We start from the raw sequence: 24,484 nt of genomic DNA on the forward strand, positions 1-24,484 counted from the left end.
ACCCCAGAGCCCAAGCAGTCACATCAGGTTTATTGTCAGCAACAGCACCGCAAAGCTCTCCCGGGGGGGCCCAGCCAGTGGCTGGAGGGGAGCAGGTGATGTGATGGCCAGGAGCTGAGGGGATGCTGAGGTCAAGGCTTGGTCTCCTGGGTGGGCCCCATGTTCCCTCCCACCTCTGTGAGTCCAAGGAGTATCAGTCCACCTGGTCAAGGGCCATCTTAGGGTTGGTTTCTGGCTAGGTCTGCCGGGGTAGGAGAGGGCCCCTGGAGAGAGTGGGGTGGTGCCAGCGATGGCTGCAAGGGCTGCGAGGAACAGCCAGGCTTCATAGAGGAGAAGGAGCTCACAAAGTCCCCTAGAGACTACAGGTGGGCAAGGACGGGCCTCTGGCCCCCAATCCACCCAGCCCAGGAGAGCCCTAAGCCCCGCTCCCCAGTGAGACGGAGTGATGTGAAGAGCTGAAAGCGCACCAGGGGGGGGTCTCCGAGCACCTGGCAGGGGGTTCAGTGAGGGCATGTGGGGCAGGCCTCACGTCTGCAGCTCCAGCAGGCGGTTTGTCTCCGAGGGCGGTACGCTGGCTGGGCTGGATCTGTGGGCCTCCCGGAGGTCCTGCAGCACCTGGAACAGCTGGGCCAGTGGATCCTTGGGGGCTGGAGGCAGATGCCAGATGAGGGCAGAGCAGGCAGGGCCTCACCCACCAGCACCAGTCTGGGCCCCACCCACAGCACCCCTGAGTGGAACTTAGGCCAGTGTGGGAGTCCAGCTAGGAGGACCTACCTTCCCCTGAGCCCCTAAGTGCAGAGCCTGCCTCTGTGCCTGCTGCACTCAGCTCCCGCTGCTTCTCCCTGTAGGGGAGGACCGAATGAGAGCTCGTGGTGCCCTTGCCAGGAAGGCTGGGTGACCCATTGCAGGCCTCCCGAGCTGGAGGGGATCCCAGGAGTGGGGGGCTGACACTTTCTGTGGGGAAGAAAAACAGGGGCCCAGGCCTTGGTCCTCTGGCCCCCTAGCACCTTCCCTCTCCAGCCCCCACTGGTCCTCCCCACCTCCAGCGGTGGGTCGATGGAAGGCACTCTGGAACGTCACTTCTGTTTTGGAGGGCCCTGGGGAAAGGGGCCAGTTGGGGCCTGAAAATCCCCCATATTAACTGGCCGTGGAAGGAGTCTCTTTCTTATAGGAAGAGGAGACGGTGACAACTTAAGCACGAGTCCTAAGCGGGGTTCACCAGAGATCCCTGGTCCTCAGGCACAGTCCCAGGAGCTCACATGGAGGAAGAGTGAGCAGCCATGTGGACCTCATGCCTGAAGTTCCTTGCTTAGGGACTGCACTGGCTTGGCCCTTCTGAGTCTCCCAGGTTTGTTTTGGAGGAGATGTGTCCCTCTGCTAAGATCTAACAGGCTCCTCCTCCTCAAATGCCTTCTAGGCCCCGTGGGGTCGGCCTGGTCCCTTAACCGCTCTGCTCATTTGCTTATTCAACACAAACTGCAAGAGAATACATCAGTGTTGTTCCCAACACAAGTGTGCAGTGATCAGTTACGACGGGGAGTAAGGACAGACCCCTGAGTCGGAATCAGAGGTGCCAATGGGGCAGGAGGTCTGGCGGTGTGGAATGGAAAGGGTGGTTCTGGAGGTGGGGAGGCTCTCAAGGCAGGGTGCTACGGTGAGGCCCATGGGCACCGGTCCCGTGCTGGGGCCCACCTAAACCCAAGGTGGCTCAGGTTCGAGTTTTTGCTCTGCCGCTTCCTGGCTTAAATGGAGGACAACTGTGGGTCCCAGGAACAGAGAAGACAGGGTGGTGGCTTCATCCCGTAGGTGGAGGATGAAGTCACCAAGCAAGGGGGCCACACTATCAAAAAAGGAGGTGGCTGCAGAATGACCTGAAAGCTACCGGAAACTGTGGCTCACAGGGGAATGAGTGGTTCCAGTTTGACCCCATGAGCTTTGAAGGGTTTTGAGAAAGATTAAACCCTGGAAAAGTCGATGAGGAACACGGACAACCACCACCACCCGTCCTGGGCCCTGCCGGGACCAGGGTTGGGCTAGAAAACTGCCCCCTTCCAGCAGGCTCAGGGAAACAGCGCTCTTAGGAAGCAGTGGGTTGCCTGGAGATATCCCCATGCTGGACTCCACTTCCAGAAACTCTGAGTTGGTGTGGTAGGGCCCAGGCATTCTGATCATTTCTGAGCTAGAGCCAGGGTTGAGGACAAGCTCTGTGGTCCAAGGGCACAACGGGAAGGCCGGACGGGCTGGGAGGCTGGGTGGGCCCGGGCAGGACAGAGGGAGAGCTTACAGAGGCCCATGTGCCCCTCCGCGGGTGTAGCTGTCCCAGGCAGGCAGGGCAGGGGCCGGCCTGATGTGCAGTGGGAAGAGCGACCACAAGGACCAGTCCTGAGCCCTCACCCTGGCCCTGGCCCTGTCCCTCACCCCGGTCCTCGCTGGCCACATTCCCTGGGGCTCTATAGGCCTCCTCACCTCAGCATAGCCTCCACACCCAGCAGGTGCCGGTAGATGAGCTGGGCCTCCAGGTCATGATCCAGAGGGTCATTCCACTCCTGTAGGGTCACACGTGACCGAGTCTTGTCACAGCCCAGATCTGGGGGCACAGAGAGGGCAGAGTCATGGGCAGGCCCTGGGAGAGCTTACATCCAACCTGGTGATAGTGCAGGTGGGGACACAAGAGGCTAAAGGGGAACAAGAACGGCCTCAGGGGCCCCAGGAGGGCAGCAGCTCATCCCTCTCGGGTCTACTCCTGAGACCAGGGCCAAGGATACATGACTGCAGAGCACGGAAGCCACACAAGACACAAGTCAGGGGGCTGGACAACTTTCTGGATGTTTGGTTGCCTGGAAGGAAGAAGGGAGTGGCATGGGGATGGAAGCTGAGGGGTTTGTGCCCTGGAAGGAGCTGGCCCTGTCACTCGGTTTTACAACCTTGGCAGAGGCATCAGCCCATTTAGCCTCAGTTTCCTCCTCCATAAAATGGGCTACCAGGCCCTATGCCTCCTAGCGCCATGGGGAGCCCCCCTCCCCAGTGACAGGATTTATCACCACCAAGGTCAGAGCAGGGGCTGCAAGTCAGGCCAACCAACCAGTGATGCCCGTGTAAAGAGCTGCCACTGCCCCCTCCCAGACCCAGGGGTGGTCTGGAGCAGGCGGGGCAGCTTCCCAGGGCCTCCCCAAGCCAGGCTCCAGGGGCTGAGGCTGGGCCCTGCCCAGAGGCCACAGGCTCCAGGGGCTGAGTCTCTTCTGTGAATGGGGAACAATAATTTTGTAAAGCAGACCGAGGTTAAGGGAAGGAAGATCTTAACAGTTCCAGAACTCAGCTGTCCCATAGGGTAGCCACCTAGCCACAGGAGGCCATTTGATTTTAAATTAATTAAAACTACATAAAATTAAAACAAACTTAAAATTCAGTTCCTGGGCCACACTGGCCATGGTTCAAGCCTAACCACACATGTTCGTGACAAGCACAAGTGCAGTACTGGGCAGTACGGATACATACCACTGCCGCTATCACGGAAAGTTCTAGCAGAAGCTCATATGGGCCATCCCTCTGGTGCCTGGAGTCCCCCCACCCGCAGCTTCGGTATCAGGCTGCCAGGTGTGCACTGGCAAACTCAGGAGCCCTCATGTGCCCTCCTTAGCAAGGAGTTCCTGAAGTGTGTTCTTGGAACACTGGTTTTGCCAGAACCTCCCTCACTGGGCAAGAAAGGGTTCCCCTAACTCCCCGTGAGTTCCGAGTGCTGGATTACATGGCATCAGAGACGGTATTCCAACTCATTTTCAGGCCTCTGCAGGGTCTTCAACGTGCCCATGTGTGTCACACACACCACACACCATCTCCCAAACTACCCTGTCACAGAACCCTTCCCACCCGGAGCACCCGCAGGGACTAGCCGGCCCCCGATTAGTCCCCGCAGGTGCACAGGTGGCTCCCCAGCCAGGCCAACAAGCCAGGGCTCAAAGGCCCCAGTCCCAGCTAGGACCCTGGAGCCAGTTGTGGACAGATGCAGTGTCAGGGGGTACAGGCCTCCTCTCTCACCTGACTTGTCCTTCTGGTGGCAGCAGCTCCACTTGTCCCCGCGGAAGATGCCGGGGTGGTAGGAGCCCAGCAGGCCAGGGTTGCTGATGCTCATCTTCCGTAGCGCAGACAGCCACTGGTTCAGCTCGTTCACACACTGCATGGAATGCCGGGAGGGTAGGTGGGAGGGTTGAGGCCACCCCCTCCAGGAAGCCCTCCCTCCCTTCCTGGAGCTCCCAGGCACATGGGCCGATGAACAGAGTGGGCCTACTTCAGCCATCCCCTGGGCAGTGTATGACCTGCTAACCAGATGTGGTGGCCTCACTGTCACCATTTTCCCCTGTGGCTCTGGACAGTCACTCTCAGGGACAAGCCAGACCCCCTCTGACTCCAGCCTTCCTTCTTACTCCCTGTATCCTTCCCCTAGACGTTCTCTCCTTCACAATGTCCCAGCTCAAAGGCCACCTGTCAGAGGCCCTCTTGCTCACCCTTCGGGGAGAGTAGCATGCCCCTAAACACTAAACACTACTAAACACTACTGTGTCCCTTCCCTCTCCCCTTGTGTCCTCCAAGGCACTGTCACCATGTGACATTTTACATATTCACTTAGCATCCGTCTCCTGAGGGACAAGCTCCATAAAGGCAAGGCTTTGTCCTCTGACGCTGTATCCCACCCCCAAGAACAGCGCCGGGAGCCTTGCAGGGGCGCCACAAACAAGTCTTAGATGAATGAATGAGTTAATACCTAAAGAGAAGAATTTGAGAGCATGTACTCAAAGCCACATGCTTGTGTAAACAGGTGATTAATATGCGTTGACGCGCACCACAAACACATAGGCACCAACACAGATACTCAGAAATCCAGTTTCCCACAAACGTACAATGTGCAAAGCTTGGAATCACAGGAACGTACATATCCGTACACTGGACTACACAGAGACCTACATGTGGGCGTCTAGACGGGCCCAGGGAACACCATGGGCACAGGTCCCCAGAGCCCAGGACACACACACACACACTGTGCACTCACATCAGATCTCACACTCTGCTGGGCCTGACTCACTCCCACACCAGGCGGCTAGTCTCACAGCACCCCTCCCCTTGAGTGTCCTCCATATGGTCCCCACCTTGCACTGCAGGTAGATGGTCTGGGGCTTGCCTGCGTCATCCTCGTAGATGACCTGCATGACGTGTGAGCTGCCAAAGCTCTTCTCCTCCACCTTCTCTGCTGCCCGGATATTGGCTAGCTTGATGAGGGCACTTTTCTGGAGTGGGCCAGAACAAGGAGACTCAGGGTCCGAGCTAGAACCACTCCACGCCCTAGTCCTGGGCCTTAGTCTCCGCATCTGCAGCACCAGGGGCTGGCACAGGGGACCCAGCTCTGTGAGTGACCTCAGCCAGACAGATAGTGACCAAATGCCTGGCCTCTCGAGGGTTCCCAGTGGTCCTGGGAGATCTGAGCTTCGGAAAAGTGTCTGGACTCCCAGCAGTCCTCAGGCCTGGAAAGTAGCACCCGCCGGACCAGGCCCTGTGCCTCTTCCCTTATGAATAATTTTCTCACCTACCTTTACCTTCCCCACCTCCCGGCCCCTCCCCACTCCTGCCATCATCTGATACGGTGAGATACAAATGGGACAGGGAGAAGCCCTGTGTCTGACAGATTCATGTCCCCGAGAAGCCCCCAACCTGAGGAAACTGAACCTGTGCTAGCAGCCCCCAGCCCCTGGGCTTTCCCATTGGAACTCATCAGGGCCTTCATCACTCAAGCAACCAGTTCCCATGGCCCTCAGGAGAGCACCCACACAACCCCAGCCTGGCATCCGAGCCCACCACCCCTCCTGGCCTCATAAACGAGCAGAGAAGGGCAGGGTCATCTCTGGGGGAGGAGTGGGAAACCCTGGAGGGAGGCCTGGGGACACACATCTGAGCCATCTTGGGGTGGGGCCTCCCAAAAGGCAGAGGATATGCTGCCTGCTGTTCTGGGGAGCAGCTGCTGGAGAGGAAACAGGAAGCAAACAGAAGGTGGATGCACGGGATGTGCCCACAAAACGGCAGAGCCCAGTGCCCAGGAGCGGAAAGGGCCCAGAGTGTGATAAGGGAAGGCCCTGCCAAGCTTTGCTGAGGCTACAGAAAATGCAAGGGGGACTCAGGCGCTGGGCAGCTGCCCAGAGTGGAGGAAGCTGGAAAGTGAGAGGCCAGGCTGACAGGTCACCCAGGGAGCTCCCTCACCCCCTCAGTTTCCCCATCAGCTGCTCAGGCTGGGTTGGCCATCCCCAGCAGAGTCCCCAGAGCCTGGCTGGCAAGGGGCTGGTGGGGAGGCCCAGCTAGGGGTCAGCAAATCCATCCAAGACGTATATGCTCTGCCCTTCCTGGGAGAAGAGCATGGACAGGAGGCCAATCCAGGGCCCTCGGTAACACCACTGGTTAAGATCCTGCCCTATGGGGCAGTTCCGGTGGCTCAGTGGTTTAGCGCCGCCTTCAGCCCAGGGTGGGATCCTGAAGACCCCGGATCGAGTCCCACGTCGGGCTCCCTGCATGGAGCCTGCTTCTCCCTCTGCCTGTGTCTCTGCCTCTCTCTCTATGTCTCTCATAAATTAAATAAATAAATAAATAAATAAATAAATAAATAAATAAATAAAATCTTTAAAAAAAAAATTGATCCTGCCCTATGCTGGGCCCGGGCTCTGCATCCTCAGAGCAACCATCTCCTCTGCCCTCAACAACTTGGGAAGTGGGGACCAATACCCCTGATTTGTTGGCCAAGACACCAACCAAAACTCAGAAAAGTTGAGACACTTCCTCCATACACAGGGCTGGAAACTAGGACCCCTTCCAGCCCTCCTCGAATTCCTTCATCTCCCAGAAGCAGCCCTCTGCCCCCCACCCCACTCATGCCCCAAACAGCCAGGCCTGACACTGCAGCTGCTGCCTCCCCTCCGGGCAGAGGAGCTTCTTCCCCACGGGTCTTTAGAGATCCTGCGGCTAACACCAGAAGGCTGGTCCTGCCGAGCTTTCTTCTCCGATCCCAGTGGACCTTTGGACAGGCTCCGAGGGAGGCACAGGTGCCTCCAGGGTGTTATAAACTCTCGCAACCCCACCTGCCTGCTTCCTTCCTTCCTTACCCACCTTAGAGTTGGGTGTCTTGGCGAAGCTCAGGGCCTCGGTGGTGAGGGAAAAGTGGAGTTTCTTGAAGGAGGACATGAGGGGGCCCTTGCCCTTGGTCCTGTGGATGAAGAGTGGCCCCTCCTTCACCGGTGGTGCCTGCAAGCTCAGCGCCCGCTGCAGGTCCAGCTCTGCTGGGCCGGGGAGGGAGGGCAACACGTGAGCCCAGGGATGATGGCAGGGCTGGGGCACAGCCACCAGGGGCCCAGGCAGCGGGGGGCAGGGGGTTGTGAGTGTGACCAAAGAGGCACAGGGGTAGGTGGTGACACGGGGCACAGCACAAACAGGACTTGCAGGCTGTGGGCAGGGCCACACTGGGCAGGGGTGGAGCAAACTTGAACGTGAGAGGGTGGCCCGGGGCCCCACGGGGAGCCTCACCCTCCTTCTCCCCGATGTCCACCAACTTAGTGATGAAGTCCTTCAGCTGAGCCACACCCTGGCGCACGGTGGGCTGCAGCGGCTCCATCCAAGCCTCCTTGGCTCTGGAGGCCGGTGTGTCCATGTTGCCCACGTTCTGGACCGCCTGCGGGTGACGGCAGCAAGGCCAGGCGGCGCTGGGTCAAGGGCCCCCGCACTGCACCTTCCCCGCCCCCACACCCGGGCTGCTCCCGCGGTAGAACCGGAGGCAGGGACAGGGACAGCACCGGGTCGGCTCAGGGACGCATCCCATCCCCCCGCTGCTCAGGGCCGAACAGGCGGGGAGTCCGAAGCCTTTGGGGCGGGCCGGCCGCCGCCGCACCTTGGCCAGCAGGAGCAGGGTGCGGCTGGTGCGCGCGTCCGCGTGCCGCTCGCGCAGGTGGAAGAGCTTGGGCGCCATGATGGCAGGAGACACGAAGCGCAGGCACAGGAAGCTGGTGACGGCGATGAACGGCACGTTCTGGGGGGGGGAGCGGGGCTGGGCTGCCGAGGCCGGACCTCGCCACCCACCGCGACCGCGACCGCGACCGCGGGGAGCCTGCCTGCGGCTCTAGCCCCGCCCGCGGCCCTCCCCCGCCGGCAGGGGGCGCACCTCGTGCTGCGCGCCGGGGAAGCGCTCGCGCACGCGCAGGAAGAGCTGGCGGAACGTGGCTCGGACCACGGCGGGGCAGGCGCGCACGGAGCGGCTGAGCGCGCTCAGCAGCGCCCCCAGGTGGACGCGCAGCGTCTGCGCGCTCTGCTCCAGCACCTCCGCCTCCGTCTGTGGGCGGTGCAGCCCCGAGCACCTGAGCGGACCCGCGGAGAAGGAGGTCAGCGCCCCTGCACGCGGCTCGCACAGGGGCTCCCCAGGCAGGCGCGGTACGGCGTCAGCCGACACAGGGGGGCAGAGCGACGAAAGGTAGACCCAGGCAGAAAGAGCCGGCACCCCCGCCCCAGGGATCACCCGCGGCCTCACCCTACGTCCTTGACCTCCACTCTGCTGGGGTCCAGCTCCACGTACTTCTTCTCCTCGAACACCCTGTCAATGATGGGCCCCAGGACGCCGTGCAGATAGCGCATCCCAGCCACCTGGGGGCCGTGGGGAGTGGCATTGGTCCTGCCTCCATCGCCCCGCACCTGGCCTCCCAGCCACCCCGGCACCGCCTGCTGCACCTGCCTGCTGCACGAAGGAGCCCGTGGGCGGATGCGTGGTTGGATGCATGACATTCTTAGCCTACAGGGCCCCGGGCTCTGACAGAAGACTTGAGCTTAAGCTCCCACTGTCTCTCGGCCCTTCTGAACCTCCATCTCGTCTATGAAAGAAGGACCACAGACCCCTTAATCTCACCTTCAGAAAAGATTCCATGGACTTTGAGGCCAGAGAGTTGCTCCGGAACAGGGTGTTGGCCTCACCTACAAGCAGAGGTTCTAGTGGGTCGGAGGTCGGGGGAGGACAGAGGACTCTAAACCGGACCCTCTGCAAGGAACTTCCTCACCACCTCCCAGCCCACTGCCCCACCTCTGCCTTCTGCTCTTTCCTTTGCCTCCTAATCAGACCCAGCAGCTTCCTACAGGAAGACTTCCCAGATTTCTCCCCTCTTAGCATCTCTGGAGTCCTTGGCTCCTGGCTCCCCTCTCCATCAAACCCTCAGACAGGCCACCTCCTCCCAGGCCTCACTGGTACGACCCAGCTCCAGCTGGAAGAGCAGGTCCAGAAAGTCTTTGGCCAGTCCCTGCCCCAGGAAGAGCTTGAGCAGGTTGGTGGCCACATCCTGGCGGCACTCCGTGCTTGTTGTCTCCTCAATAAGTGGTATCAGCTGCCCTGGGCCCTGTGGGAGGCAGCAAGGAGAGGAAGGGTTGGAGGAGGCGCAGGGGAACCCAAACCCTTCACCCTGAGGACCTCAGAGGACCATGGGGAAGGGGGGGGGCACTTTCCCAAGGGATGGCAAGGGGCCCTGGGCACTGGCTAGTTCCTTACCATCCTGAGAACTGAGAGCTTTGCTCTTGAGAACAGGTTTAGAAGGGCAGGGAGGACAGGCCTACTGTCCCCGGACCCCCCACCTTCCCCCGGGGCCCCCTCACCTGGGTGCCCAGCTTCACCTCATGGCACAGCAGCTGCACCAGGGGCTGGTAGCAGCCAGAGGGGAGTACCGTCTCGTCCCACAGCCGCACCTCCAGCTGCAAGGAGCCCAGGCTGCCCCTGGAATGGGCAGCCTGTGACCTCTCCACCTCTCCACCAGGGACCCAGGCCGCCGGGGCTATGCCCCCTCCCCACTGCCTCCATCTTCCCCACTTGCGACCAGCCTCACAGCCTCTTGGCTCATGCCCTCCATCCTGCTTCCCTGCACTGCCCCACGTCCTGACCTTTCGCCAAGCTGCTTTCTTTCCCTGCTTGGGAAGCCCCTCCTACCTCCACCCATCTTCACAGCCTGGCTCCCTGTCACCTCTGGATTCCCTGGACTCTGAGCTTGACCCAGGTGGACATGCTGGGCTCCCCAGCCTTGAATCTCTAAACCCTCAGAGCACAGCTCCGTCGTGTATAGGCTTCACAGTAAAACAAATCCCCAGTCGTCCTAACAACCTGCCTGGAGAAGGTTAGGCAACTTGCCACAAAAGACCTAACTGCCAAGCTCCCCTGCTCGAATCCCTCCTGGTGACAGTACTGACCGAGGCTTAACTGTCTCTAAGGCCCCCACTTCCAGAAGCATAGCAGAGTTCACAAAATGATGCTAATCAGCCCATGGCGTCACACACAGTAGAAGCTGTCCACATGGCCCTCGGCTGGTTCTGTGGAAATGCCTTGCTCCTGGACACAGCCGTCTGCCCTGCTCCCCTGCCCTGTCGATGGTGGGGATAGGGAGTCTGGGGCTTTCCGCAGAGGCAGAGCTGAACTAACCAAGGTGGGGGACACAGCTGATCCTCTACTTTCAGGCTGAGCCCAGAGGGCTTCCTGGATACGGTTGCCAGATTTACCAAAATAAAAATATAAGCCTCCAGTTAAGTTTGAGTATCTTTAGAAGTCTGTCTCCAACACTGCAGGGGCATACTTACACTATAAAATTATTCAATGTTCGTCTCAAATTCAGCTTTAAGCAGACATCCTATATTTTATCTGGTAACCTTATTCCTGGAAAATCTGGGGGAGAGTCAGAGCTCTGGGGACTTGAACTCTGGTCTGAGGTCTACTGAGAAACCCCTCAAGGGAAAGGATCTGTGAGCCTGTTCCAGAATCTGCCAAGAAGGTAGAAAGCAAGAGACCTGTACTGCCTCAGAGCTCAGAGGACAGGGCTGAGTCCAAGGCTGTGAGAAGGGCCAGGCAGCAGGATCAGCCAGGATAACCGAGCCTGGCCTAGTAGGCAAGGGTCAGCCCCTATCCCTGCGCAGCCCGCCCGCCTGCCTGCTGGAGCCAACTGTCAGCTGCACTCACTGCCCCCGTCGCCCCCGCCGGGGCCCAGAGCCCACCAGCCCCACTGCCAGGCCTGGACACTCACTCTCCCCGCCGACTCTTGGACTGGTCGGGCTGCAGCCGGAACCAGCCTTCTTCCTGCTGTGCTGCCCATAGTCGCTGGACATTGAACACCACCTGAGGGCAAGGCAGAGGCAGGGCAGCCACACTAGGGCTGATATCCTCAGCTCTCCTCCTCACCAACTTACTGTTCCTTTTGGAGGAGTTGCTTCTGGGGGTCCCTGAACAGCAGTGGCTGGTTCTGGGGAGTGCTTGGGGCAGCGGTGGGGTGGGGGGGGTGGTTGGGGGCAGTGCTAGGATGGAGGCCAGGCTCCAAGGTGGTGGCAGGTGCAGCCGGAAGGGGCGGGGCACTCACTTTGCCCAAGAAATCATTCCGGCTGACAAGATCCCAGTCCCAGGCTTCCACACACAGCGCCTCCGCAGCCCCTTCCTCCAGCTCAAACTCAAACGTCTCGTTCCAACGTGGGTAGCATGATTTCTTCACGATCTACCCAGAACAGGATGAGTGGGGGGAGAGCTGACACCAAGCCCCACCCCTGCACCCCCAACCCCACCTCCCCCACCCTGGGAACAAGGCCCAGCCAAAGACACAGCCACCCCAGACACCCCACTTGGGATCCCTGCAGGGGCCTTGCAACAGCAGAGGTATAAACTTCCTGTCCAAACCTCTGCTCATTTCTCAAGGGGAGAGATTGAGGCCCAGAGTGGGTAAGGTGCTTGTCCAAGGCCACACAGCAAAAAGGCAGCAGACTGCACTGAGAATCCAGGACTCCACACCCTCCTCACCCTAGGGCTGAGCCCACCACCCACGCTGTTTCCTGGAGGTGAGGAAAGCAGTGTGGGGAGCTGTTGGACCATGCAGATGAACCCCACACTGGCTGTCTTGGCCCATGTGGCTGGGAGTGAGAGGCAGCTGGGGCTGTAGGGGTTGATGCCAGAAGGGCTGGGACCTACTATGCACTGAGGTCACCCACTTTTCTAAACCTCTTCTGTGAGACCGCAGTCCCAGCCTGCCTCTCCCAGGTGATAAGGGCCCGCCCGCCACCCCCAACCCCCTCACCGAGGTCTCCTGCGTCCGGCCGTTGTAGCGCACTCGGACAAAGGGGTCAGATGCACCATTCCGATCCTTGGGAGCGAGGTCTCTGTGGGGAAGCAGAGCATCCACTTTTCACATCTCCTTCCCCAGACTGTCACCCCACCACTGTGGGGTAACCACACCAGGCTAGGCTCATCCACACCCTGGCAAGCCGGGTAACTGTGGACAGCACCTCTTCATTCTCTGGATGCTGGTTCTCACAGCCTTCACCCCACCAGCCTCCCTGTGGCACCCATACCAGGCAAGGATCCCCTGAGGTGGAAGCTGTGGCTCCTCTGACCTGACAGCTGCAGACGAGCTGCTGCAACTCCTCTGCTCTGGAGAGCGGTGGAGGCAAGTGCATCGAGGCAAGTGCACCTTCCTGGGCTGTGCCCCCCATCCCACCCCCTGTTCCCAGGGCATCCCTGAGCTGGGGCTGGCTCCCTGAGCCTCAGCTTCCCCATAGGTAGAATGGAGAAGATAACCCCAACAATTGAGATAATGGGGCTTGTAGAAGGCCTGCCCTGCAGTATTTCCTGACTGGGATGGTGCATCTTGGAGAGCAGCCCTGATTAGCCATCCTGCCGATCCTTTGCAAGGCCCAAACACGGTCACAGCAGCCCCAGCTCAGAACCTTCTGTGGAATAACAGCAAAGCCCTCTCCTCTTCCATTTACTGTAAATACTATTTTCTGCTCTCTTCCATATTTTCATTTTGTATTTATTTATTTATTTATTTTTTTAAACTTTTATTTATTTATGATAGGCACACAGTGAGAGAGAGAGAGGCAGAGACACAGGCAGAGGGAGAAGCAGGCTCCATGCACCGGGAGCCCGACGTGGGATTCGATCCCGGGTCTCCAGGACCGCGCCCTGAGCCAAAGGCAGGCGCCAAACTGCTGCGCCACCCAGGGATCCCTCTTCCATATTTTCAGTTTAAAGCCTCTCATGCCTGCTTTTCTTTCCTCCTCAGAGCCGTCTAATAGAATTCCAGAACGTGGCCTTGAGAATCTGCCCAGAAAAGCGAGGAGAAATGTTCTTTCTGCAAAGACAGCTTCTTAGGCCTCCCAGAATGCCAGCAGGGTCTGAACAGGGGGCGAAGGGGGGCCAAGGGTGCCCCCCCACACTCGGCACAGAGGTGTGGACAGACTGCTCCCCTCGCCCAGGCAGCGGCTAAGCGTCCCCAGGAGTCTCAGCATGTGAGTGTGTGTGCACATGTGTGAGCGGTGTGAGCATGTGTGAGCATGTGCACATGTGTGAGTGTGCGTGCATGCGAGCCACACACAGCCCACTGCCAGGCAAGGCTGATGGGAGAGGAGGCGGGTGGGCACGGGGCCGGAGGGTGGGAATGACTGGGTGTGAGGGTGTGAAGGTGCCTCTGCTCAAGTCCACACACTTTCCATCTGCTTGTGCCTCTTCCCCACTTTAGTCCCAGGACAGAAAATGCAGTCAGGGGAGCCACAGCCTCACTGGCAGGAGAGAGATCTTCCTCCCAGGGAAGCCAGCCAACCTGCGGGGACCCGCTCCTCTACAGGCACTGGCCAGGCCAGGCCAGGCCCTCCCACCCCAGAGGCAGGGAAGGACCCTGTGGAGGCGGGTTAGAACCAGAAGGGAAGGTACTGCTCATGGAGCGTGTGTGTGACTCACACTCAGGCCCAGACAGGAGGGAAGCCCGCAACTAAAAATACCCCTGGGGGGGGGAGGGGGGTCCTGTCACAGGTGACTCAGGCAACCTTCCCACCCAAGTCACTGTCCCTCCTGGAGAGAACCCACCCCTCCCATCTGGATTTTTTCAGCAACTCCTTTCACCCCACTGAGGACATCCTCCCTCACCACCAACACACATGCACACACACACGGGTGTGCGCACACACATCAGGCCAAGTTCATACTGGAGTTAAACCCAGGGGAAGCCCAGTCATGGCACTGGGGGTGCATGCTCAGAGTTTGAAGTCCCCTCTCACCTACTACCCCCACTGCCTGAAGTTCCACCATTAGAACATCACCAAGTCCCCTAAGGGGGACTTGTGTCCCCCAGCCTTCTGTGTGGGGTCACCCAGAAAACACCTTCAGCTCACTGAACCTTCCCCTGTCCACCTGCGCCAGCCTCCGTGAGAGGAGGTGCAGGGCCAGGCCATGGAGGGGGGGCACAGCAGGTGGGCAGTCACAGAGGGTGTCCCCCACCCCTACCCCAGACCTGTGCATGCCTCACCTGGCCTCCAGCACAGAGCAGCGCAGCCGGCAGGGCCCTGGCCCTCGCACCACCTCCAGGCGCAGGTGGATCTCGCCTTGCACCTCCTCATCAGGGTCGACCTCCGTCAGGTGGGCCCAACCACTGAACCCTGTGGGAGCAGTGGCTCAGCTGGGGGCCTGGCCCTATCCGTCAGCCCTGCCAGGCGTCACAGGGCCCCTCTGCCACCCCCTCGGGACCCCCTCCATGAGGCAAGGGCTGTCATCCCCAGTGACAGATGTGGACATGGGCTCAGAAGCTGAGCAACAGCAGTTGGAAGAGGCTTGATGCGAATCCAAATCCAGCAACCCCTGTGTCCTTACTATCGTGCCCTGCTGCTGACCCTGACTCATGATAGGATCACCTTCTCTGGCCTCAGTTTCTCCATCTTAAAACAGTGGTTCTTATCTGGGGCTGCTAGAGGAGGGGCTGAGCCCCAGTGGGGTAGCCACAAGGGACCAGCATCCCTTGGGCCACTGGACCCTGAGGGGCTGGCAGGGGCAGCGGGCAGGAGAGGCCTCTGGCCTGGCAGGGGCCGAGAGGCTCCGTGAGTCAGCAAAGTCCGCCCAACCCCGCACGCCTGCCCCAGCCTCACAGACAGGAGCAGGTGTGTGGTGGAAAGGCCTGGGAAGAGTCACAGGGGCTCGAGCAAGGAGAACCTGAACTGAGAGCTCCTGGTCTGAGCCCTCACTGGCAGACAGGCACCCATCCCAAGGGTGGCAGCACCTGCCCCAGGTCACACAGTGAGGCCTCAAAACAGTGTCAGCATCCCAGCAATCATCCAAGGGGCCTAGTCCAGCCACAGACCAACCCCTCAGGCTTAGGACAGAGCGGCACTGGGGCCCAGGCTGAGGGGACAGGGGACCCCAGGTCCCACCACTAGCAGCCCCTCTTTGCCCTAGAGGGATGCGGTCCCAACAAGGGACAGAAGGGGACCCAGGACACAGAGGCCCTTCCAGGGAGGGCAGACATGGCTCTCCCTGAGCATGGGCGGTGAAGGAGCCTCGAGCAAGCATCTCTGAATTGGCGGAAGGCCAGGGACCAGGCTGACCAGTGGAGGGAGAGAGGAGGGAGGCCAGGGGAGGAGAAGAAAGAGCAGGCCATGGGCTCCCTCCCAGGGATCTTACCCTTAGGGTGAGCGGCCAGGGTGTCCCTGGTAAGACAGACCTTCCCGATAACGTCGTCCCGGCTGGAGGATGGAGAGGGAGCCAGAGCTGGGCAGGGCTCTGCAGAGAGCCCAGGACCCCTCTCCTCCCAGTTTAGGGGCCCTGCGGGAAGCAGGGAGGCTGACACTCCAGTCATTTACAGCAGCCTATTAGAGCAGGACCAATGACCCTCCTGTGGGCCCTGTATTCTGGAAACTCTCATGAGCACATGCTGGGTTTCTGCACATGGACAGACATGTGTGCCCACGTATATGCCAAGTTCATGCTCTCTGGGTTCCCTAGCTCACACACCCCCACCGCCCGTGCACAGCCCAACACACCTGTACCTTTATTGCTGTGCATGTGTATGTACGATGTGGGGTGAACAGTGTGAACACCCCCGCCCCCCACAGACATCTGCACACTCAAACCCTGAGCCCTTCCAGACCCACCTGGGGTTCCCCCTCCTTCCAGGCTGTAAAGAAGATCCAAAGTGACCAGCAGTCCCAGCAGTGACACGGGCAGGGAGGAGGCAGATGGCAGGGGCTGGGCCCATGTGAGGAGTGGGGGCCCACTCACCTGAGGGCATCCTCATCCATGACGTAGAAGGCCACTGCGTGGAAGGTGGGCGGCAGGTGCACCTGATACTCCTCGCCCCAGAAGGGACACAGGGTCTTCCACACAGTGGCTGTCCTGCAGGAGAGGACCCTCAGCACCTGTCTGGGCCACCCACGGGTCCCAGGACGTGACAGGACAGGGCCATGTGACTTAGGTTCACCTCTCTCCATATCCCCTTCCACTCCCACTCTGCTATTTGATGATTTCCCACTGTCCACCATCATTCCTTCCTGACCTTCCTTTCTGCCCTGGGTAGGTCTGTCAGGCTACTTTCCATTTGGGGAAACTGAGACCACAGGTGGCCATAGCTGGCCTCAGGTCACATAACAGGACGGTGTTAGAGCCTTCTAGAACCAGAGGGCTGGCCTCCCAGCCTCACCCTGGCCCCTGATGCTGAGCAGACTCGCTGAGGGTGGAAACAGGGGACTAGCCAAGTTGACTCTGGAACTAAACAGTCCTCCTGGGGGGCCTGGGAGCCACAGTCCAGAGCCTGACCCAGAGAAGTTTTATGTGGAGAGAGCCTCATCCAGCTCTGGCCAGCCTCCAGGACAGAGCTCATGGGACTTAGCAGGGGATACTGGGGGCGGTGGGGAGCTGAAACCCCCAAGGATGTGGATGAAGGCACAAATGATGACCTTCACCTCAACCACTTCTTGTACAGATCATTTGAACTCTGGAGACTCGGTCTCCCTGTCTGTCACAGAGACAATCAGAGCCATCCTGTCTGTCCCCTTCTTGGTATCATGGTTTGATAGATAGAATGTGGAAGAAGATTTGGGGTCCTATTTGCACCGGGGGAAGAATCATGAGTCTGGCAGCTTTGGGTGGTGGTCAGTGATGGGTGCTCGGGTGGGAAGAACAGTGGGGAGGCTCTAGACATGAAGTCTGAGGCAGAGGCCCAAGAGACAGGGGGATGGGACCTCAAATCCCTGCCCAGGATTGTGGAGCCTGTGGACATAGGCACATCCAGAGGAAGTGGTTCTTCTGGGTACGGGCGGGGGCCCCCTAGCCCGAAGTAGCCTTTCTGGGATATAACCACCATGGGAGTCTCTCAGAGAGCAGGAGCCCCGAGGGAGAGCAAGGACCGGGGAGGGGGAAGTTGCTCAGGCTTTGGAGTCAGCCAGATTTGGCTTCTGGTCTGACTTTGCCACCTCCTAGATATGTGACTCTGGGCAAGTTATTTAGCCTCTCTGAGTCCCCAGGTTCCTCATCTATAAATGCAATTCAATAATATCACATCTAGTTTGTTGCAACTTTTAAATGGGCTACAAAAGGTTTAGCGCACGGCCCGGCAGACTGTACTCCATAAACGACAGCTGCTGTCACTAATCACCATCCTCTGTCCCTTCTGAGGGCCCTAAAGATCATAGAAAGAAACAGAGTTGGTGAGAGGCCCTTGGATCTAATGCCTGGATGGGCCGTAAGGTCAGTGTGATCAGTGGGAGGAGTGAGGGGACAGTTTTCTCACCTACCAGCAGATGTGTCAGAGAAGGGGGCAGGAACAGGAGATCAGATACTCTGAGCCCTCCCCCTACGCCAGATGTGAGCTGGACCAGGTGGGGTGGGTGGGGAGGAACAGGTGCAGCCCTGTCACCCACCCACAGCTGGGACTGGAACGAGGGGCCGTACCGGATGATGGGTTCATTGTCCACCTTCACGATGCAGTAGGGGTCACTGCTGCCAGTGCTGCAAGACAGAAGGCCAAGGAGGGGCTGACCAACGGACCGAGGGGCTGACCCCGGACCGAGAGGCCAATGGGGCAAGGGTAGGTAGGGGTGTCCAGGGGCTCCCAGGCAGCTCAGGCTTCGGTCACCCTAGGGAAAGGACAATCAGGGCTGAGGCACAGGGGGCCTGGGCTGGAGCCTAAGAGCTCCTCAGGCTAAAACGTGTGCCCCGCCCCATCCCCCATCAGTCTGGGAAGCTGGTGGTGACAAAAGCTCCCCTGCCCCCTCCTGCTGGGGAAAGGATGCTCCTTCCAGGAGCCCATTCCTCCAGCCCCGCCGGGCTCTGCCCCAAGGAGGACAGAAACCACAGTCAGAGAAGGGAACAGCTCCAGGCCAGCTCCAGAAACCCCTATGCTCAATACCCAATTCGGCACCTTGTTCTCTCCCCAGCCCATGCTCCTCTGCTCTTCCTACCTGGAGTGTGCTGCCTACCTCCCAGCCTCAGCATCCCCCCCACCCCTCACCCCCACCCCCGCCTCTCAGAGCCTGCCTGTCCCTGTCCCAGAGTAGGCTCTCCCCTCTGACCCACTGGTCCCTCTGCCAGGCATCCTCTCCATCTTTCCCTCCATCCCAGGACTGCTAGGGATGTGCTGTCCTCAGCGGCCACCCCCATCTGACTAAACCACTTCTGTGTCACCAGGGCCTAAGGCAGGGCCAGCCGGGCACAAGACAGGGGGCCCAGGAGCGTTCACAGGATGAAAGAATGAACAGTCTGCCCTAGAGCTCTCAGCCATCTGGGAAAGAAGGAAGGGGAAGACCAGCCCAGGACTGCTCAGGTGCCCTGGTTTCGTTGGGTGGGGGATTCCTGGGGTGGGGGCAGCCCCAGCCAGGCCTAGGGCTGGTCCCAGACTAGAAAGGGGGTAAGGACTGTCTTGGGAGTGCCTTTCAGGCCCAGGGTCCATAAAAAGGAAGTGATTTGCATGTTGGAGGTTGGGGAATTCCAAGCCCTGCTTCCCTTCTCAAAAGGGGCTCTTCCTGCAGAGGAAGGGAGGAGGAGACACAAACATCTCCAAAGGTCCTGATGCAGAGCGGAAATGTCTGGCAGGACTCAGTTCCCCACACAGTACAGTGGGGCACATGATGACCGCTCACAGCGTAGCTGCCCCGGGTCCCTGGCCTGGTAGGAGGGCCAGCCCATGGCAGGTGTTTAGTAAATGTTGGCAAGGTCCTAACCCCTTGCTCTTCTGCCTGTAAGCCTTTCCCCTGTCACTTAGGAGCCCCCTCCTCCAGACAGCCCCTGGAAAGACGCCAGCCTGCATCCCAACACCCCAAAGCCAGGGGACTCCAGGGCTCCAGCAATAAGATCCCTGGGGCCCCCAGAGCTGGGCTACCCAGTGGCAGGGCCCAGCAGCTGCGTGCATATTTGCACAAGGAACTCAGAAGGAGGAAGATGTCCCGTGTGGGCTGAGACCTGGGGGGAGGCCCTCTACCCTGCCTCTGCCTCCTCACCCCGGCACCCGTGAATCCAGCTCTGCCCACTGGGCAGCTCTCACTCAATGAATGAATCTCTGAATGAACGGCACGGTTTGGGGCTTGTGTTACAAGCAAGATAACCGAAGTGGGCAGAGGCCTGGAGGCAGGAACAGACCTGGTGTGCAGGGGCAGCGAGGAGCTGGCTGGCTGGATCAGAGGAGGGCAAAGGGGGTAGTGTCAGAAGTGGACTAAGGCCAGAAGCCCAAACCATGATCCCTGGCCAGCTGTTGGGATCTGTGCCCCTGCCCATTACCCCTTGGCCTGATGAGGCCCCTGGACCGGTCCCCTGCCCCACTTCCCCTTCCCCAAGCCACTTGGGGAAGCCAGCCTGACTACTTGCAGGGCCTCTATATTTAGCCCCTTGGCAGTTTGCAGGCTGTGGAAGGGGAAGGATCAGGGCAAACCCTGAAATAGTCCCGGGCCTGTCCCCAGGGCCACTGGGCGTGGGAGCCAGGCAGTCACTGGTCATTATGAGACTCAGCTCCTGTCTGGCTGAGCTATGCACTCAAGGATGGGAGATAGTGGATGGAAACACAACAGGAACAGGTGGGCTCCAAAAGCTGTCGGTGACAGGGAGCACAGCTGTGCTCTGTGCCCTTAAGAGAATTAAAAAGCCCATGAGTATCACTGGCAGCTGTGATGAGGTCTCCCTCCTCAGAACAGCCTCAGTCAAGATGGGCCATTATGGAAAGTGGTGAGCTCCCCATCCTCAGAAGTGTGCAAGTCCCGGCTGAAAGAGACGCTGCTCAGAAGACAGGCTTAAGAGGCACACTGAGGCAGGCTCACCACCACCCCTGCCTCCAAGCTCAGTGAGGGCCTCCTGTGATCTCCAAACCCCACCCCACCCCATCCCTGAGCCAAATGATTTGCATGGCATTTGCAGGGCTTGGTTCCCACTGAGCCCGACAGCAAGCCTGCAACAAGCCTGCAACCTTGGTCCAGCTAGGATTCTTGGCCCGTCAGCAGCAGCAAGAGTGGCTTTGAATCCTGACTTCTCTACCTACATGCTGTGTGGCCTTGGCAAGTGACTTGCACATCCCGAGTCTCTCAGTTTCCCCTTCAACAAACTGAGCATAACTACCTCATAAGACTAATACGAGGATTAAATGGAAGGGTCCTCAACACCCTCCATTCTCCTCTACCGTGGACCAGGAGCTCCCCAGGGCCCCTGGAATGCCAAGATGAATGAGTCACGAGTCACGGTTCCTACCCTCCTGTTCCACAGCAGGGGCAGCCCAAGCAGCAGCAACTGCTACCATCCCAACTCCAGCTGACCTAAACTGCTGGAGGGCACATGACACGGCAAACGAACCAACCCTGCCGGAGGGCACCAGGGAAAGCCCTGGAAGGGAACAAGTTTGAGAGGGGTTCTGAAGGATGAACAGGAGTTTTCTGAAGGACTCTGAAGGGGAGTGTCTGAAGGCAGAAGCCTCCTAAACGTGTACAAAAGCAGGGCTGTGAAGAGCCCAAGTGTGGGGGGTTGGGGAAGGTCACAGCTGGATTTAAGAGCCAGGTGACCTATAGAGCTGTGTATGCCAGCCACTGTGGGGAGGGCAGAGGAAGCAAGATGAGGGGAGGTGAGGAGGGAGGCAGGCAGGGCAAGGAAAGAGATGGTGGAGGCTGAACCAATAGGACTCAGTGGCCACTCCTCGGGGGATGGAGACTCAGGGTCCCTGGGCTGTGCAGAGGCAGGGCCTGGCCAAGAACCTGGCACCTTGGATCCCAGGAAGCCCCAGTCCACAGTTTTACCACCCGGGGCTGGGGAAAGCCTTGAGCCAGGCACAGGGGCCTGCAGGGATGGAGAAGGAGGCGACAGACGGAGGGGCTGCTCCTCCCGGCAGCCACCAGCCAGAGGAGGCCAAGCTGACCTAGTTAGCAGTGCCAGCCTGGAGGGCGGGGGTGCTTAGAGGCTGGGCCCGGAGGCTGAGACCCTCCTCAGAGCTGTCTGCGGTCCTCCCCAGAGGCCGCATACCCAGCGCCCACCCCACCTACCCCCCTCAACAAAGAAACCCACCCGGAGACAGCCCGCCCAGCCCCCTCCCTCACCCCATCGCCATAGCAACTGCTGAGCTGGCCTGGCCGGGCCCAGGGGGCCTTGAACTAGAACTGCTGGAGAGGCTGAGAGAGCAGGGAAACTCACAGGGGCCGCTGTGCGTGTGAGAGAGACACCCTTGCCCCAGCCTCTGGCACCCCTCCCCATTCCCCACCTCTTGGCATCTAGGAGCTGGCTGAGGAGCCAGGGCTGGCAGGGGAGGGAGGTGGGGGGGGGGCGGACTCCAGGCAGCAGACTTTGGACCCTATGCAGCCTCAGGGCTCCCCTTCCCCCACGCTGCTCCAGGCAGCCAGAGCACCTCTTGCTTTGTGCTTAAGGGTTTTTTTTTTTTTTTAAGATTTTATTTTTAAGTAATCTCTACATCCAACAGGGGGCTTGAACTCACAACCCTGAGATCAAGAGTCCCATGCTCTGCCAACTGAGCCACCCAACACCTCTATGCTGAAGGGATTTTGACCTCCAGTTTACAGAAGGGGAAACTGAGGTTTCAGAGCTAAGATGCTGCCTAAGACTGGATGCAGGGGAGCCAGGGATGCGATGGGGCAGCTCAGCTCTGCGACTACTGAGAAACAACAGACTGGGACAAGGGGCTCCGAAACCTCAAATCTGGCCAGGGACCAGGGAAAGCCCTAGATCTCAGTGTCTGTTAGGAGCTCTGGAGCCAAGGAGCCAGCTCTGCCATTCGAGCCAGCATTTCAGGTCTCTGAGCCTCGGTTTCCTCACCTGTAACATGGACTGGTGAGAACTGCCTTGCTGGATGCTCGTGAGGAGGTAAGCCCACCGCATGGCTCCGATAAAGCCCAGGGCACAAGCAACAGCTGCTCCCCAGCCACCCCATCTTTGCATGGGCCCGGCCTCCTGACCTACGGATTCACCTTTCACGCCGGCGCACAGCTGGAAGCCCCGGGACAGCCCCGGGCCCCAGGGCGTGTTTCAGGTGCACACTCTCGGGTACTAAAGGTTCTAGAACTACTGAGGAAGACACATCGTTTCCAGGGGCCTCCCCCACCCCCTCCAGCCACACCCCCGGCAGTACATCTCCCTGCGAGGTGCCCCCCACGCTCAGCTCCGGTCCTATGAAAGCCCCTTCCCCTCCTGAGCCGCCGTTCGCTCCCTCCTTACTATCTAAGGCCCCTTACAGCCCCCCGCCCTTCCCAGCCCCCCGCCCCGCCCGGTGCTCCCAACAAATCTTACTGTCCCCATTTCCCTTCCAGTCCCCTACCGCGGCCACACTCGCCACACCCTCGCCGCTGCTCCACTTGCGAGCGGGCCGCGTGGACCCCGGGAGGTGAGGCTTAAGGGGCAGCGCCCCTCCCCAGAAAGTTGGGGCCCCCACCCCGGCAGCGCTCACATGTCCTTGGCGGGCAGGTTCTTCCCCTCCACGATGCGGATGGACAGCGAGCTGCGCTTGGCCATCGCGGGTCCACGACGCGGGTCCGGGCCCGGGGGAGCCGGCCGCCGGGGTCGGGCGCAGCTGGCAGGCGGGCGGGCTCGGGACTGGGCGCCGCGGGGGGCGGGCCGCGCGGGGCGCGGGAGGTGAGCGCGGGGGCGGGGGAATCGCTTCCACTTCATTCACCCCCGCCCCCGCCCCACGTGCGGGGGCCAGTGCGCCCGGGCGGGCCAATCGGCGGCCGGGGTTCCCCGGGGCAGGCGGGGCCGGCCCGGGTCGCGGCGCTCATTGGCCGCCTGGGGGGAGGGGAGGAGCCTGCGCCCAGGGCTGCTGCCCTGCTGGCCCGGCGCGCGCTGGAGGTCGCGGTGGGGCGAGGGGACGATGGTTGGCGCCCGGGTGGCCTGTGCCACCGGTACGCGTGGGCGGCGGGCGTGGTCCCGGTGCCAGTCCCCAGGTGCACGGACGCTATGTGTGCTCAGAGGCGTGGGCCAGTACGGGGACACGCGGGCAGGGGACGCGCGGGGAGGACAGCCCTGGCCACCCGAGCCTGACGCGTGGGACGCCCTGCGTAGGTGTAAGATGAATGAATGAACAATCGGACGAACTAAGCAAACACTATGTCTGTGTTAGAACCATCTGGACCCAGGAGGAGACAGCGAGAGAGCCGTGGCAGTCCAGAGCTTTGGGGACCATGCTTTTGAGTCTGAAAGATCAGAATGGATGATTTTTGAGAACCTGCTCTGGAGGAGGGGGCTTTCTCAGTTGTCACTTCACTTAGGCCTCCTAGCTCCCCCGCAGTGGGAACTTGGATGAGGCCCTCAGGTTCACAGAGGGAAAATCACTAGCTAGATGTCACCCGTTTGGCCCAAGGAGGGCGAGGCTTGACCTACCGGGTCCTCGGTGAGCAGGGGCCTTTCCAGTACGGGCACCGTCCTTCTCCCAGACTTGGTGTCCAGACCTGAGTCTCTAGAGTCCACCTCTTTGTGGTTTTCTCCCAGAGCTAGAGGTCATAGTCCTGGGGCTGGCACAGCGGCAGCTGGCCCTGGGCATCTGTCTGCCCCGGGAGGGCACTTCCCCAAACACCACTGCTCAGCACTCCCTTGCTGGTCACTCTGAGTGGCTTTCTGATCTTCTATGAGCTGGTTCCATTTAATCCCCAGCAAAGAGGGAGCAGAGACACCTGCCATAGATACCCAGGAAACATTGAATGTGTGGGCGCCTAGCACAGGTTCTGTTTTCTCTTACCTTCTGTTTTCTTTTCCTATTCTGTTATTTATACAACACATGCATACTTTACCAAATTCGAAGGATATCAAATATTTACAATGCTTTCAATGCTTCCTTAAAAAAAAAAAAGGAGGGGCACCTGGCTGGCTCAGTATAGAGCATGTGACTCTTGGTCTGGGAGTTTTAAGTTTGAGCCCCACCTTGGATGTAGAGATTACTTTACTTTTTTTTTTTAATATTTTTATTTATTTATTCATGAGACACACACACACACACACACACACACACATACACAGAGGGGCAGAGACACAGGCAGAGGGAGAAGCAGGTTCCATGCAGGGAGCCTGATGTGAAACCTGATCCCAGGTTTGCACCCTGGGCTGAAGGCGGCGCTAAACCACTGAGCCACCTGGGCTGCCCATAGAGATTTCTTTAAAAAGATGGTTTCAGGGTGGCTGGATGGCTCAGTTGATAAAGCATGCAACCCTTAATATCAGGGTTGTGAGTTCAAG

General features: G+C 59.6%; 1 protein-coding gene across 8 annotated transcripts; it reads right to left on the minus strand.

The window, feature by feature from the left end:
- Window positions 1-10: 10 nt before the first annotated feature.
- RASA4B (RAS p21 protein activator 4B) lies at window positions 11-22,866 on the minus strand. 8 transcript variants are annotated; one of them, XM_072837365.1, is made up of 21 exons: window positions 22,707-22,865; window positions 17,735-17,791; window positions 16,067-16,180; window positions 15,470-15,531; window positions 14,325-14,454; window positions 12,099-12,180; window positions 11,394-11,525; window positions 11,064-11,155; window positions 9,655-9,772; window positions 9,251-9,401; window positions 8,921-8,985; window positions 8,549-8,661; window positions 8,186-8,378; window positions 7,916-8,053; window positions 7,555-7,699; window positions 7,141-7,307; window positions 5,142-5,279; window positions 4,036-4,171; window positions 2,467-2,587; window positions 775-842; window positions 11-647 (listed from the first exon to the last, which is right to left on the minus strand). In XM_072837365.1, the coding sequence occupies exons 1-21, from the start codon at window positions 22,769-22,771 to the stop codon at window positions 526-528; spliced, it is 2,409 nt and encodes an 802-aa protein (XP_072693466.1). In that variant the 5' UTR covers window positions 22,772-22,865; the 3' UTR covers window positions 11-525. The 8 variants fall into 8 exon arrangements, with proteins under 8 accessions (XP_072693466.1, XP_072693462.1, XP_072693467.1 ...); XM_072837361.1 differs by having other exon boundaries at window positions 15,940-16,180; window positions 22,707-22,847; XM_072837366.1 differs by lacking the exon at window positions 5,142-5,279 and having other exon boundaries at window positions 22,707-22,866.
- Window positions 22,867-24,484: the final 1,618 nt, after the last annotated feature.

The sequence above is a fragment of the Canis lupus genome, chromosome 8, assembly GCF_048164855.1.
Source record: "Canis lupus baileyi chromosome 8, mCanLup2.hap1, whole genome shotgun sequence".
NCBI lineage: Eukaryota > Metazoa > Chordata > Mammalia > Carnivora > Canidae > Canis > Canis lupus.